We start from the raw sequence: 14,861 nt of genomic DNA, 5'->3' as shown, positions 1-14,861 counted from the left end.
TTATGAATTATACTATTATGAATATTTCCACCTTTACCAGATGCAACATTACAGTAATTCACATATAAACCTACCAGTAACTATTAGTCAATTTGTAATAGCATTATTCTGAAATGGGTCATTCATCATAATTATTGTTGGAGTAAACCTAATGAGCTACATTCTACCTCTAGGAGTGTTGACTCCACCCCTCACCTGCACCAGCTCAGCCCATCTGAGCACCTTTAAAAGGTGAAAACCGATCCATCTCTCCTCACTTCTCTCCTACTCCCTCCACCGGAGAAGACAGACCAACAAACACCTCCACTTCTACTCCATCAGCGTGATGTTTACACATAGCTCCACCATTGGCGGAGGTGGCCGAGCATCCTATGGCAGAGGCATGAGCTCCTTTAGCGTAACAGGAGGAGCAGGAGGTGGTGGTGTTAGGGTCTCCCAGGCCAGCAGGAGTTTCTCTGCTGGCGGCGGCAGTAGTGGTTTTGGCTTTGGTGGTGGAGCAGGCTTTGGTGGCGGTGCAGGTTTTGGTGGCGGCGCAGGTTTTGGTGGCGGCGCAGGATTCGGGGCAGGAGCAGCGATGGATGACAGTGTCATTGGCAATGAGAAGTTCACCATGCAGAACCTGAACGATCGCCTGGCCTCCTACCTTGCCAAGGTGGCTGCACTGGAGAAGGTCAACGCCGAGCTGGAGCAAAACATCAGGCAGTTTGTTGAGACCAGGGTTGGCCCCTCCGCCAGGGACTACAGTGCCCACTTTGCCACCATTGCAGAGCTGCAGGGCAAGGTGAGGAAGAGGGGCAGCATGGGAAATGGTGTTCAATGTGCTGTCTGTAATTTGAACTCTGGTCCTGCTGATGGTCTTCTTTAATTTGCATTTTTTTCATTCTTGAAAATCTAAACATTCAGTAATTTCAATATAGAGGAAAAAATAACAACAAGATATGGTACTCTTAGCGACTACATGAAAAATAGGTCGATCTTACCTGTGTGTAAGTGATCCAGGTGAGGCTGCCACACCTCAAAAACTCTGCTCTTAGTTAAAGTGGCTGCACAGACCACTTGTGCTTGACATTTAAATTGATCTGGAACACAATTAGAGTTCTTCTTCTTATTTTTTGTCTCATAAAACAACAAGCTGTCATTGGTTGACCAGTAAGTGTAAAACTATTTCATAAAATTTGATTGGCTGTAGGACAGTCAAAAACCTTTGAGGATTGATTTGCTCATTCTTCTGCAAAAATCCAAAGCATAACATTTCTGAAACAATTTTTTTTAACCTCATGTTATTATGCTACCTTAGACACAAAAGGGAGAGGAATAATGTTCAGCATTTATCTTATTTTGTTAAAAAACAAAACACTTGTTACTTGTTCTTTTGCATCGTCATCTTATAATAATGTAAAGCAGCTGCTGCTGTTTCTTTCTCTATATTAAGTCTTTTGACCACACCCTAAAATTAGTAAAAACACAGTCACTCCTCTCTTTGCTGGTGCAGCCAATTTCCATAGAGTTATATGCAGGTTTGCTGACAATGGTCCTTTGAGCAAAAACGTCACCTTTATGACATGTTTTAGATTTCCTCACCATTTGAATGTATACCGTTGATCCCTTTTATTTTATTTATTATTTTTTTTTACATTTGAAGAACCTTATTGCTACAAGACATATGATTATACAATATTTACACAGCATTTTCTGATCTGGTGAAGTCTAAAATGTGTTTATGTATTTTCAGATCCAGGATGCCATCATGGCCAGAAGTACTGTCATGCTGAATATCGACAATGCCAAGTTGGCTCAGGATGACTTTAGAATGAAGTCAGTAACTTTATTTCTTTTCTTTATTTCTTCCTGTTTTCATTCTTTCCTTTATTATTTTTTCTTTCTTTCTAATGTAATATTTGATCCAAGCTACATAAAGGTAGATTTGTCAATCACACAAAATCAGGGCAAGTACTTACACATTTGAATAAAATCTTGATGGCAAGTGAAAACATTGTGGTGATTTTCTTTTGAGATCAGGTGAAGAACTATCTTGTGTTTTTGTGTTCATTCATTTCACTCTGAGAGAAAAAAAAAGCATTTTCTGCAGCTTGTTATTGAAGATTCAGTGCAGCAGGAGCTGAATCTCCCTCTCCTGCTCCCTCTTCTGGCTGCTGTGGGAACTGCAGTAGAAAACTCACCTGACAAAATCTACTGCAAGCATTTGAAATAATAAATCTGCAACATAAAATGAGCTTATTTGGATCAGTAAGATTTTGATCAGATGAAATTAATATGAAGGGGGAAAAGTCTTTAGCTGTAAATTAGACATAATTCTCTAAGAAGTTGAATTTTGTGAATGTGTAGCAAAGATTTGTAGATGTAAGAAATGGTTAATGGTCTTGTATAACACCTTTCCATCCATTGAAGCACACTCAGAGCGCTTTACACTGTTTCCCATTCACCCATTCCCACACACCAGTGAGATCACCAAGAGTAACTAGGGGTTCACTGTTTTGCTCAAGGACACTTTGACATGTGGACTGCAGAAACTGGGAATCTAACCACCACACAGTCCTGTTAGGAGATGACCTGCTCAACTTCCTAAGCCACAGCCACTCCAGAAACGCTGAGATGCTTTCAGTCTAAATAAAAATAATGAAATTCTAAAGTGCACTGCAGTGTATTCAGGGAAAATATTCAGGCAAAGGCAACATTTTTCAGAAAAGCTCTTAGTAGTTGTTCAATCTTACAGCTGATACAATCTGCGCACATATTTCTACACATTCATAAATTTGAATTTTCAAAAGTTTTTCACAGGTTTACAAAGGCTTCAAAATTATTTGAGTTAATTTGAAATCTTTGATTCCATAACAAACTTTCATTGTGCAGGTATGAGAATGAGTTGTCCATGCGTCAGTCGGTGGAGGCTGACATTGCCGGGCTGAAGATGCTGCTGGGAGAACTGGGTGTAGCCAAGACAGACCTGAGCATGCAGATCGAGAGCCTGAAGGATGAACTGGAGTCCATGAAGAAGAACCATGAGGAGGTACCGAGATCTTTATTAACACCTAAAGGTCCTCTTAGCAGGTTCTTTTCTCCAAAAGGTCACACAGTGCAATCATTGATCCCGCTTCAACTCGGAAGTGCCTTTCCTGATGTCTTTGGTCTCATCACTGAGGTCAAAGGTCATTCACTCATTTAACATTCTGACTGACCTCAGCCTCCCTCCCTCCTCCTCTAGGACATGGCTTCCATGAGAACTCAGATGAGTGGTCAGGTGAACGTGGAGGTGGACGCAGCTCCACAGGCCGACCTCACCAAGGTTATGGAGGAGATAAGAGATCAATACGAGGCCCAGGCCGCCAAGACCCAAAGAGAATGGGAGGCCTGGTTCCAGGCCAAGGTAGGAAACGGACTGCCTGTTATAGAGGTACATAACTAAAACATTAGTGACTCCTTTCTGAAGTATTTTAGTGAAGCCCTCCTCTCCTCTTCTTCCTCTCAGTCGGAAGCCATTGGTCAGGAGGTGGCAACCACAGAGATGACACTGAAAACGTCAACAACAGAGGTGAAGGATGTGAAGAGTCAGCTTCAGGCTTTGGAGCTCGAGCTGCAGTCACAGCTCAGCATGGTAAGTAGAGCATGAACACATGAATGCTGCAGTTTTTGAAAGTGATTAAGTCTGAAGAAAGTATTCGACCAACGGATATTTTGTTGTAGCATATAAAAAGCTTCAGTATCCACCAATATTGACATGAAGATTCCTGGAAGCAACCTTGAGTTAAAAGCCTGGGAAACCCTATGCAATTTTCAAAGATCACACTTTGTACAAACACAATAGTTTCAGGTTTGTGCATGAAATACATGGAGCTTTTTCTGTGATCTGATATACTGGGGAAAATACTGGCTCATTTGGCCATTCTGAATCTTAGAAGAAATACCATAATTGAAGTGCTCAGACATCTAAAATGTGACAGACACAATTGATTTTATAAAGAGCAGTGGTGGAAAGTTAACCAAGTACATTTATTTAAGTAGGATTTTGAGGTATCTGTACTTTGAGTATTTTCATTTTCTGTTACTTCATATTTCAACTTCACTACATTTTAGAGGCAAATACTGTATTTTACTTTTTACTCCACTAAACTTATTTCATAATTTTAGTTACTATTTACTTTTCAGAACCAGATCAATACAAAACATACACATAAGACTTTGTCCTCTGGTGGAAAATTCACAAGTTACCAAGTAATAATTCAAATTATAGGCATACAAGCTAGAACTAGCTCCCCCTTTTACCAGGTGCAACATTAAAGTGATGAACACAATAATGCATCAATAATAATAATATTACAATAAAATATACATTCATGTTAAATGTGCCATTCTGCATAATATGCACTTTTACTTTCAGTATGTTTTGGTACCAAAACTTTTGTACTTAACATTTTGAATGCTGGACTTTTACTTGTAACAGAGTATTTGTACACTGTTGTATTGCTACTTTAACTTAAATACTTCTTCCACCACCCAAATCAAACAAGATGGAAACCACTGCCCTAATAATTAATGTTCTATACACTTGTGTTTTTAATATAAGATCTCAAATTGAGAAGTATTTCCTCTAGCTGTCTGTTAAAAATTAGTATAAAATGGCAAATGAGTGCCTAAAAGTTGTCCTTAATTTGCATGACTCTGTTATTGCTTACATCCCGTTGTCCATTGGTCCCATTACTGTCTCCTGTCCCCTAACTCGCCATTCTCTCCGTAGAAAGCGTCACTTGAAAACACACTGGCTGAAATCCAGAACCGCTACGCCAATCAGATGAACGCTTTCCAGATGCAGGTGAGCTGGACAGAACTATATACTGCATTACTGTCTGTTAGCTCCATGAAAGTGTCAGCACTGACAGTGTTTACTTGTGTGATTACACAGGTGAGCAGTCTGGAGGAGCAGCTGACGCAGCTGAAGGCTGACATGGAGAGACAGTCCCAAGACTACCAGATGCTGCTAGACATCAAGACCAGGCTGGAGAAGGAAATCACTGACTACAGGGGTCTGCTGGATGGACAGGGATTTGGGTAAGAAGAGACAAGAGATTCAATCCAGCATGGCCAATATTATCAAACAAACTAGTCCTGTTTCAGACTAAAACCGATTTTCACACGTCTCTGACCTTTTGCAACATGTTTCTGTCTCTCAGATCTTCAGGCTCGTCCTCTTCAATGACCACCACAGTCACCACAAAGGTCATCGAGGGGAAAGCCTGAAAGCAGTCATGTGTCTGTCTGACCCGGAGCGGAGTCAAATCTTAATCTATCACCTGTCTGCATGCTAAATCACAGAGCACTTCCACCTGATGAAGAACATTTCTCAACTTCATCGGGCTGCAGATCTGATATTTCACACTCGTTTTCTTCTGTCAATTAAACCAGAATCAGGCAAAATGTGAGGGGAACATTTAAGTTCCCTCAATAGTTGGGGGGGGGAGAGAACTTCACTGCTGTGCCAACAAAACTTCTGTATGATGCTTCAAGAAATAAAAACTAAAACTCAACAAAATGCATCTGAATATTTAAGGAGCAGTGTTCAAAGTGACAAGTCAACAAAAACTGCAGCTTTACTTCATCACTGGAGAAACATTTGAACTTGGCTAACAGCCTCGAGTACGGAGCCCTGAAAAACGAGCATAAAACAGTAAAAAGTTATCAGACAAGTCAAAAATTAGTTTACAATAAAGGTTTACACAGAATAAAATCAATCAGGGTTTCTGACGAAGGGGAAAGTTTGTTTTTCTTATTTTACACAACTTGTCATACATACACTCATCAGCCATTTTATCAGGTACACCTTGCTAGTATCAGCTTGGACCTCCTTTTGTCTTCAGAAATGTCGTCATGGCAAAGATTTAACAAGGTGCTGGAAACACTGGAATTTAAACAATGCCCAAATGGTGCTAAGCAGCTCAAACTTTGCCAAGAAAATATCCCCCACACTGTTATACCACCACCTGCAGTGCGAACCATTGATACAAGGCAGGATGGACCCATGCGTTCATGGTGTTTATGCCAAATTCTGACCCTACCATCCAAACGTCATAGCAGAAATCGAGACGCATCAGACCACGCAATGTTTTTCCAACCTTCTACTGTCCAATTTTGGTGAGCCCTTCCAAATTGTAGGCCTCAGTTTCCTGTTCTTAGCTGACAGCAGTGGCACCTGGTGTGGTCTTCTGCTGCCGTAGTCTATCTGCTTCAAGGCTCGACATGTAGTGTGTTCAGAGATGCTCCTCTGCATGTCTTGGTTGTAACGAGTGGTTATTTGAGTTACTGTTGCCTTTCTATCAGCTCAAACCAGTTTGGCCATTCTCCTCTGACCTCTAGCATCAACGAGGCATTTCGGACTATTTTCTGTAAACCCCAGAGATGGTTGTGTGTGAAAATCACAGTAGATCAGCAGCTTCTGAAATACTCAGACCAGTCTGTCTGGCACCAACAACCATGGCACATTCAAGGTCATGTAAAACACCTTTCTTCCCCATTCTGATGCTCAGTTTGAACTTAAGCAGATCATCTTGACCCTGTCAACATGCATAAAAACATTAAGCTGCTGCCATGTGATGGGCTGATTAGATACTGTATTTGCATTAACGAGCAGTTGAACACGTGTACCTAATAAAGTGGCTGGTGAGTGTACATTATACTACTGGACTATTATTAGTGATGTATCAGCTAATGTTAGCATGCTAACATACTTGTCTGACTTTGAAAAATTGGTGGTGTGACAAAATAACTCGGTAAACAAATGGTGACATGCACAAAAGGATGTCACAAACATCTTTCAAGCTTCCAGTGAAGATAAATTAAACAAACGTCCGATTCACCACATGGTTTGCCATCACGTGGACGATTTAAAGGCTAGAGAATCAACTCCAAATGTTTGTCTTGGGGGAAAAAAAATCCTAATCAATATCCTAATAAAGGGTAGTAGATGGAAACTCATTACTTTGTTTTCTTATGACAATCTTTCTTGACGCTTGGCTAAAATTCATGCTTCATCTGGATGGAGACCTAGTCAGAAAGCTTCGTTTGCCCCATCACTAGTAAAAAAAAAAAAAACAATCAGAAGGATGTAGTGTCAAAGCATTTTAGCCTGTATCAAAACACCAAGAACACAAAAAGAAACCCCAACTAGAGCCAAACATGCAATTAATTTCTTTAATAATTCTTTTCAAGTACAAGATGCTGGATCCCTTTTTTTTGCTTTTATTAAATGATGTCATTACATTTTTTTTTTTTGAAGAATGACATTATCACTAGAAGATTTGTACACAGTGAGCGATCTAGACAGGAAGGGGGATTGTTGGGTTCCTCTGTGCTGATGCATTTGGTCCTATTGGAGCCCAATGATACTGAAAACTGAATTTTGATGTGACAACAAAGAAATGATTTTTAATTCTGCTACAAAAGAATAGAACACTGAAACAGCAGATTATCATAAACAAAAACACCGGCGTATTCTGTTTAATCAATACTGGTCAATAAAAAAAAATAAAAAAAAATCATCAGATTTATAACAATACAGCAACAGTGTATGCCTGAGAACCCACACCTGTAAGTAAAATACTAGTAAATTGGCAGTAAGTACTCAAAAATAAGTACTCATAATATTGGCAAAGGATAGAAATGTACTTGGAGTTAAAGTAATTTTACTGCTGTCAACAATTCTGAACCAGGACCCTGTTTACTAAAAACACTGACCATTGAACTTTCTCAAGGAGTTTACAATGCTTTTCTTAATTTTTAAGTTACTAGCTTTATCTTAAACTGTGTTCTCAGTAACGTGACGTTTGGTGTAAAATGTATTTATAAATCAAATTAAATTGAATAACTTCACTTTTATGGATTAAGGTGGAAGTGCCCAAGTAACTGTCTTTTACATAATGAATTCTTTTCAGGCTAAAACGGCACTTTCTAAATGTTCTCTTTGAGGTTTCCATAACTTCTCTGTTCTTTATTTATGGTGTTTTTATATAGGTTCGATACAAAAATGAAGACAACGATTTCCACAGGTGATGTTAGATACTTTGTCATTGTCAATTGTCAGCACAGCTGATCTCACGGCACAGCTGCTGTCACCAGCCTCTATTTTTTTGTTTTTAACCAATGGTGTTCTGATTATTAAATTTAAAAACTCTCAAACATGAAAAACATCTGCAAAATTGGTAACAAATGAAATGCATCAATAAATATTCAGTTCCCCAATCATTACATAGGAAAAGGTGACAGTAGCCCTTTCTGTTATAGCACTAACTTAAATATCTTTAGTAATTTGAAGACATTTTAACAGATCAGCAAAAATCAGTTAATCAATTAGTTGACTGACAAAAAATTGGCAACTACTGTATTTTAACTAAAAATAGCTTTAGTTCTTAGTTAAAAATAGCTTAACTTTTTTAGTTAAGCTATTTTTATTTTTAAGCAACAGTGCTATACATTTGATGGTTCCAGCTTTTCAAATGTCAGGATTCATGCTTTATCCTTAAGTGAAGGCCTCTATTTTTGGCTTACCGCTGGCTCTCTGCTACATGGATGGCAGGCAGTAATATTGGAAGATAATGAAGAAGCAGTCAGGGTCCAGGAGCCCGGATGTGTTGAGACACTTTTATAAAGATTTTCTGGAGAATTGATGTGTATTGAGATGACTTTACACAGAAAACAAAAAGGCGGACCTTTGAACGCACATCCCACACCGTTAACTACACTCGTTTGACAAGCTAACCGTAAACATCCTATAAGGGGGGGGGGCCTTGCTCCCCTTTTGTTTGTTGCTGTCTTGCACACAATTGAGCTTGATTTGTATGAGCCACCTCTGTTAAACGGTAACCAAAAACAGTTTGCATCCGAAACATGAGGTCAAACAGCCCGACATGAAGTGCTGGTGTGTCTGGTAGGTCCAGACAATGCAGTTGCAACATAGCTGGATCTGGTGGACAGTAGTTGCAGGAGTACATCTGCCTCATGCTTCCACTCCATAACAAATCAAAAATTGGAAGCCAACTGTTAACTAAATATTGGCCTTATTTTCACACTGAACAAATCAAGTACAAAATGCTGTCCTTTCCAACTTTCTTATAATTTATGTATCTTTAATACATACTAAATCTTACAGACAGTTAAATACACCACGTTACTTTAAAGTGTATTCAGCCAAAGCTGTAAACGCATGCGCACTTTCCATGGGGTAACATTATGGGAAACTTGTGAACAAATTTTTAAGTTTGGAAAAACTCTTTAACTTCTAAGGTTAATAGTTTCCAGTAAACAGGGTCTAGTCAGTCTGGAGCTGCTGGTCTGTTTCAGTAAAAAAAAAAAAAATTAAGTACTCAAACTCTGTCACTTAAGTATTTGTGCTTCTGTATCAGTAAGTACTCCAAAAACTAAGTACTGGTAATTGGTCCTCCAGAGACAGACTTTTACACTCACTACAGTTCAGGCAGGCCAGTTTAACGAATATCTACAAGCCCCTCAGTATCACACCCACCCACAGACACACACACACACACACACACACACACACACACGTACAGACACTTGCATAAGAGCAAATCAGTCAGTCCACCCTGCCCACACATATAATGCAAAAGAGCTCAAAAGGTATGAAAATGTAAGAAAAATTCATAAGGAAAAAAAATTATATATAGTATTTATAAAAAAAGAGGAATAATACTTTGTTGTTCCGAGAGGTTAAAGGGTATGGTTTCTTTTAGCTACTGTCACTGCCCATGGTGCTGCTGCTGCTGCTGCTGGCTGTGTCCACTCGCTCTCGTTTATGGATCTGCTCGTGCGCTTTGAGGTGACCCGACTGGCTGAAAGTCTTCCCACATTGAGGGCAAGCATACGGCCGCTCCCCTGTGTGGATCTGCTGATGAGCCTTGAGGTGCCCAAGGCGCCCGAAACTCTTCCCGCATTGTGTACAGCCAAATGGCCGCTCACCCGTGTGGATCTTCTCGTGGGTTTTTAACACACCGGAGTTGCTGAAAGTCTTTCCGCACTGCGAGCAGGTGAAGGGTTTCTCACCCGTGTGGATCTGAACATGGTTACGGTAGCTGGTCTCCTTGGTGAAGCTCTTGCCACAGTGCTGGCAGCAGTACGGCCTCTCACCAGTATGACTCAGCTGGTGAGCCTTCAGCTCCTTTGACTGGCCAAAGCTCTTCCCGCAAGTGACACAGATGAACGGACGCTCACCTGTGTGTAGTCGCTGGTGTGATCGCAGATCATCAGCCTTAGTGAAACCTTTGGGGCAGTGAGCACACACATACGGCTTCTGGCCTGTGTGGATCAGCTGGTGTCGTTTAAGGTTTCCTGCCTGGCCGAAGCTCTTGCCACACTGCGAGCAGGTGTATGGTCGTTCCCCAGTGTGGATGCGCTGGTGGGTTTTCAGGTTCCCCAGTGTGCTGAAGTTCTTCCCACACTGTGTGCAGGAGAAAGGCTTCACCCCCTGCATGTTACGAGGTTTTCTCACCGTCGGGCTCTGGGTTTTGGTTGTGATGACCACAGTACCACCTCCTCCTCCCTGCCCGGTCACCACCCCTGTCCCCTCCACAGACTTCCCACCCTCAGCTGGCTGCAGCTCATACAGGGTGCTCCCTCCAAACTCAGGTTCCATTTTTCCCATGCCGTCCATCAGCAATGCATCCGGTCGGAGCTTGTTGAGCTCAGTGCGGAGCTCAGCCATGTGGATAGACTCAAGGCCATTCTGCTGCAGGTGGGTGGACATGGTGTTGGACTCTGGGTACTCAGACTTCAGGATGCTCAGTTCTGTGGTGTAGTAACACTGCAGGTCTACATGGTGATCTGACTTAATGTACTCCAGAGTGTCCGTCACCTGCAACATGAAAACATCCAGCTTCAATCAGAGAGGATGCATTGCTGTGATGTTTTAAATTTCATATATTCTGTACACAAAAAATAAGTGTTTTTTTCCCCCCTGCCTTTAATAAACATGCAAATACCAAAGAATTTGTGACTGCAACAATTTTCTGGGCGAAGTGGTGTGTTATCTAACAAAAATGCAGAGGTGCCAATATTTGTGTATATGTCAGACAAAAAAAATTAATAGTGAAATAATCACACTGAACAGCCAAAACTGAGCCCACTGACAAGATTCTTAGTCGGGTACAGCCCTACTTTATACTAATTTTGAGGACTAAAAGGATTTTACAGAGTGTTCGGTGGTTTAGATGACAGTGTAACCCTATGGTATTTTATTGATACTGCTTATCAGTACCAATATTCTTATTCATACTACTCTGTATAATTTGGTGCAAAAATTAAAGATGACATATGAAAAGAAAGGATTCAACTTTTTTTAATCATGACATTTTTGCTTTAAAAATCTGATTTTAAATGATACGGATAGGTTCTTTTTATTTTTAAGAGGAAAATAAAATTTTAAAATCAGAATCAACATTGTTTAATTTTCTCATATGCCAGCCACTGTTAACATTGTTGAGAAGCAAAGTGTGACAGCACTGCTTTGAACAAATGACTAAGGTGTGATTACTGAAATGTAAAAAATCTAATTCATTATTATTACTGTGTGGTGCTTTGCCTCCTACTCTCAGATCACTAAATCCGGCCGTGCTCTGAAACTCCAACACCTCGCTCTGTTACCAGTGAATCAGGGATTAAAGTAAGTCAGAGACCCAGGGATTACGCTACATAACCCAGCGTCGTCTGATGCTCTGATGACTTGAATTTATGAATGCACCCATAACAATCTGCTGGCAACTGGTTATTTTTAACCAAAAATCCATGTTCATACAATTCCATGTGCACGCTCCTTGCTGCTATGCTTGTATGAAATGGACCTTCACTAGATGCTTGCACAGACTGCTAATGTTTGAGCTCTTATATGGAGAAACTTGTTGCAATGTTAATTGTAGTGAACTGTAGTTAAGTCCACTGTGTGTGTGCAGGGTGTGAGACGGTATAGCTAAAATACACTTAAAAATTTATCGCAAGTCATATTATCATCGCAATATTGAACAATGTTATTGCACATTTTCCTCACATCTTGCAGGCCTAGTGTATAAACAAGAAGCTGGTAACAGAAAATAGCATGTTCATTATAAGCTGTAGTAAAGTGCTTTATATCAGTTCTTGTTCTGCAATAGGCATTATGTTTTTGGAAAAGTGGGGATGTAAAAAATATTTGTAATTTCCTACCGGAATATAGAAAAAGTTCTTGTTAATGTCATGGGATCTACCACGATAATGCATGTGGTTATTTTGCTAGTATAACTTCATTATGGCCGCAGAATTTCAAAATGACAAAGCAGATCCTCCATTGTCACCTTTTAGCACTGCTATGTGGCAGCAGTTCAGCTTCCTGTTTCAAGAAATGAGACCAGCAGAAAAGGAAACTGATACATGCATAACAGCTTGCAAATACTGTCAAAAGAATGCCCTGTTTAGAACTGAACACCCATTCAGTCCTGGATACATCTGAAACAGTTAAAGCACAGCTGTGCACTACTTAGTAACCACCCTCCAAGCATTTTCTCTTGAAAAAGTAGACCACTGTGTTTGAAAAACACCTCCAACAGCACAAAGCACAAATTTCACCTTAGTGTGGCTTGTCCTAGTATACTTTGGGGTCTTCTTCTACCTCTGGTGCGCTAAGTGGCAATTTGTTCACTACTGTCCCTGGTGGTCGTGGGGGGGTACCTGTCGGCACAACTACCAGAAAGTAACCTGTCTAGGGGGTTCTAAAACACCAAGGTTCCACTGCGAATACGACTTATTTCCATGATTCAGCTGCTGCAATAATGTGTTGTTTTAATTGATCTCATAAAATGACGGCTACATTATCCTTTATATACATTATACAAAAAATACAGATTCATTATTTAGTAAGGGGCATTTTTTCTTTTAATATTGTTACAAATATATCATATAGACTTTTTATTGAGGCAATATCATACTTCGAGTTTTTGGTACCATTACACCCCTATTGGAAAGCCAGTCATGATGCGACTCACCTGTGTGAAATCATCTTCATCAACCCTATTTTTTGTCTAATTCCATATAATCAAGCACTGTATTCAAGGGAACATAATTATCTTCAAATGAAAGATTCCATCAGATTTCACCATCTGAGTCATGTATGGGTCGATCTGGTCACTACAGCCAGCAAATCAAGCATCATGTAACTCACAACCACTTGAGTGTTAATGCTGTGAGAATGTTTCTGATTCACAGAAACACCTTGATTTTAATATGTGTGCCATTGATGACTCCATCATGTCCAAGGAAACAAAGTGAGTTCTGTACTTGATGCTGGTTTTTCATTTATTTTGAACGAGGCAGAGGCTGACTTAGTCCACTAACTAGGGCTGTAGCCATTATTCAACTTAATCGACTATGATAATTAGTCGATTTGCATATTAATCGTCGACTTGTCATATGTAGGAAACAAAAAAAAATTTTAAGACAAGTTTCAGTTTCACACTCCAGAGCAGATGGTGGCGGTAACGCGCCAAAAGCTGGATGCCAACCGCCCTTTAAAAGGACGTAGAAGAAGATTAGTAGGAAGTAGGCAGTAACGCGAGCATGGATACACATAGCACTAGCGGCATGGCGTGTCCGGGGAACGCGAAAATACCGCGACTGCGGTCACCAAAGGTTTGGCAGTATTTTAAGCACATACCAAACAACATGGTGGTCTGCCATTTCTGCAAAGCAGAAATGGCGTTTCACAACAGCACCAGCACCATGCAGGAGCATTTGAAAAGGAAACATCCCGGGGCAGTTTCTCAGGACAACAGTGGAAGCGAGACAGCACCGTAAGTTCTGTTTACTTTTCATATTGTTCCTACCAAATGTAACAGTATTAGCTTTATACGGTACAAAGAATGTGTTCTCGTCGGTAATTCTTTTTCTTTTGTTAAACGTTTCTTCCGCCTGCAGCACTGCTGCTGTTAAACTACTGTCGGGAGGGCGAGAGTGAATATGCGGGAATACGATGTTTGTACAAACGCAGATACAAATGAAATAGTCCACGGTAACATTGCAATTTGTTAAATCTCTATTACACATATACACATTTTCTAATTATGCCACTTTCTACCCCGTTGTCTGTTTCAGTTTCAGGACCCCGCGACAAAGCACCGTAGATGACTTTTTCCACAAAAGGAGCTTGAATCCATGCACACCACAGATGTCTGCTGAGCTTTCTAACAGTATCCTACAAATGATTATTAAAGACATGAGACCTCTTGCAGTTGTGGAGGGTCAAGGTTTTCGTGAAATAATTAATACATTTCATCCAGGATGATGGAGAAAAAATATGAGGCTACGGTTGAGAGAATGAAAGAATAAATTAAAAATGCTTCATCAAAAATCATACTCACTACTGATGCTTGGACAAGTATTGCCACTGAGGCATATTTGGGAGTCACATGTCACTCTCCAATGGTGGAAGGACAATGCAGCAAGTTCCCCAACCTCACACATCTGGCCAAATCATACCTGGCTGTCCCTGCTACATCTACTCCATCTGAACGCCTTTTTCAGATGCTGGGAACATTGTGACAAAAAAAACAAAAGAGCAAGCCTGACCCCAGAGCATGTGGCCATGCTCACCTTCCTCCATAGTAATGCCTAGGTGGAGTAGTAGAGGAAGTAAATAAGAGAAAACAAGAGAAAGATGATGTAGAGAGGGCAAGAAGGAGGGGAGAGAAAGAAGTGGACATTATGTTCTGTGCTTGGATGTGTTACTGACAGTTCAGTTGATTAACTTGTTTGACAGCAATTACCGTTTTAAAAAGTTTCAAAAATGTTATGCAAATTTAACAATTTGGTTTCACTATTTG

General features: G+C 40.3%; 2 protein-coding genes across 2 annotated transcripts in view; one reads left to right on the top strand and one right to left on the bottom strand.

Moving 5' to 3' along the window:
- Nucleotides 1-239: 239 nt before the first annotated feature.
- On the top strand, nt 240-5,794 carry LOC109967536 (keratin, type I cytoskeletal 13-like). The gene is made up of 8 exons (XM_020613181.1): nt 240-781; nt 1,733-1,815; nt 2,872-3,028; nt 3,224-3,385; nt 3,488-3,613; nt 4,754-4,828; nt 4,919-5,064; nt 5,187-5,794. The coding sequence occupies exons 1-8, from the start codon at nt 326-328 to the stop codon at nt 5,251-5,253; spliced, it is 1,272 nt and encodes a 423-aa protein (XP_020468837.1). The 5' UTR covers nt 240-325; the 3' UTR covers nt 5,254-5,794.
- A 1,449-nt stretch (nt 5,795-7,243) lies between these two features.
- LOC109967535 (zinc finger protein 696) overlaps nt 7,244-14,861 on the bottom strand; it is a 17,307-nt gene continuing 9,689 nt past the window's right edge. Inside the window, exon 3 of the mRNA XM_020613180.1 lies at nt 7,244-10,870. Coding sequence (XP_020468836.1) covers nt 9,749-10,870 — 1,122 coding nt within the window. The 3' untranslated portion in view covers nt 7,244-9,748. The remainder of the gene's footprint in view (nt 10,871-14,861) is intronic.

The sequence above is a fragment of the Monopterus albus genome, unplaced genomic scaffold (genome assembly GCF_001952655.1).
Source record: "Monopterus albus unplaced genomic scaffold, M_albus_1.0 scaffold131.1, whole genome shotgun sequence".
In the NCBI taxonomy this organism is placed as follows: domain Eukaryota; kingdom Metazoa; phylum Chordata; class Actinopteri; order Synbranchiformes; family Synbranchidae; genus Monopterus; species Monopterus albus.
The sequence above is the reverse complement of the archived record's forward strand: the minus strand, read 5'-3'. Positions and strand labels throughout refer to the sequence as shown.

Excerpts from the sequence above, each read along its gene's own strand:
- LOC109967536 (XM_020613181.1), top strand. The coding sequence starts at position 326 with ATGTTTACACATAGCTCCACCATTGGCGGAGGTGGCCGAGCATCCTAT. Across the intron at positions 1,816-2,871 it reads CAGGATGACTTTAGAATGAA|GTATGAGAATGAGTTGTCCA; the intron begins GTCAGTAACTTT and ends TTCATTGTGCAG. Across the intron at positions 4,829-4,918 it reads TGAACGCTTTCCAGATGCAG|GTGAGCAGTCTGGAGGAGCA; the intron begins GTGAGCTGGACA and ends GTGATTACACAG.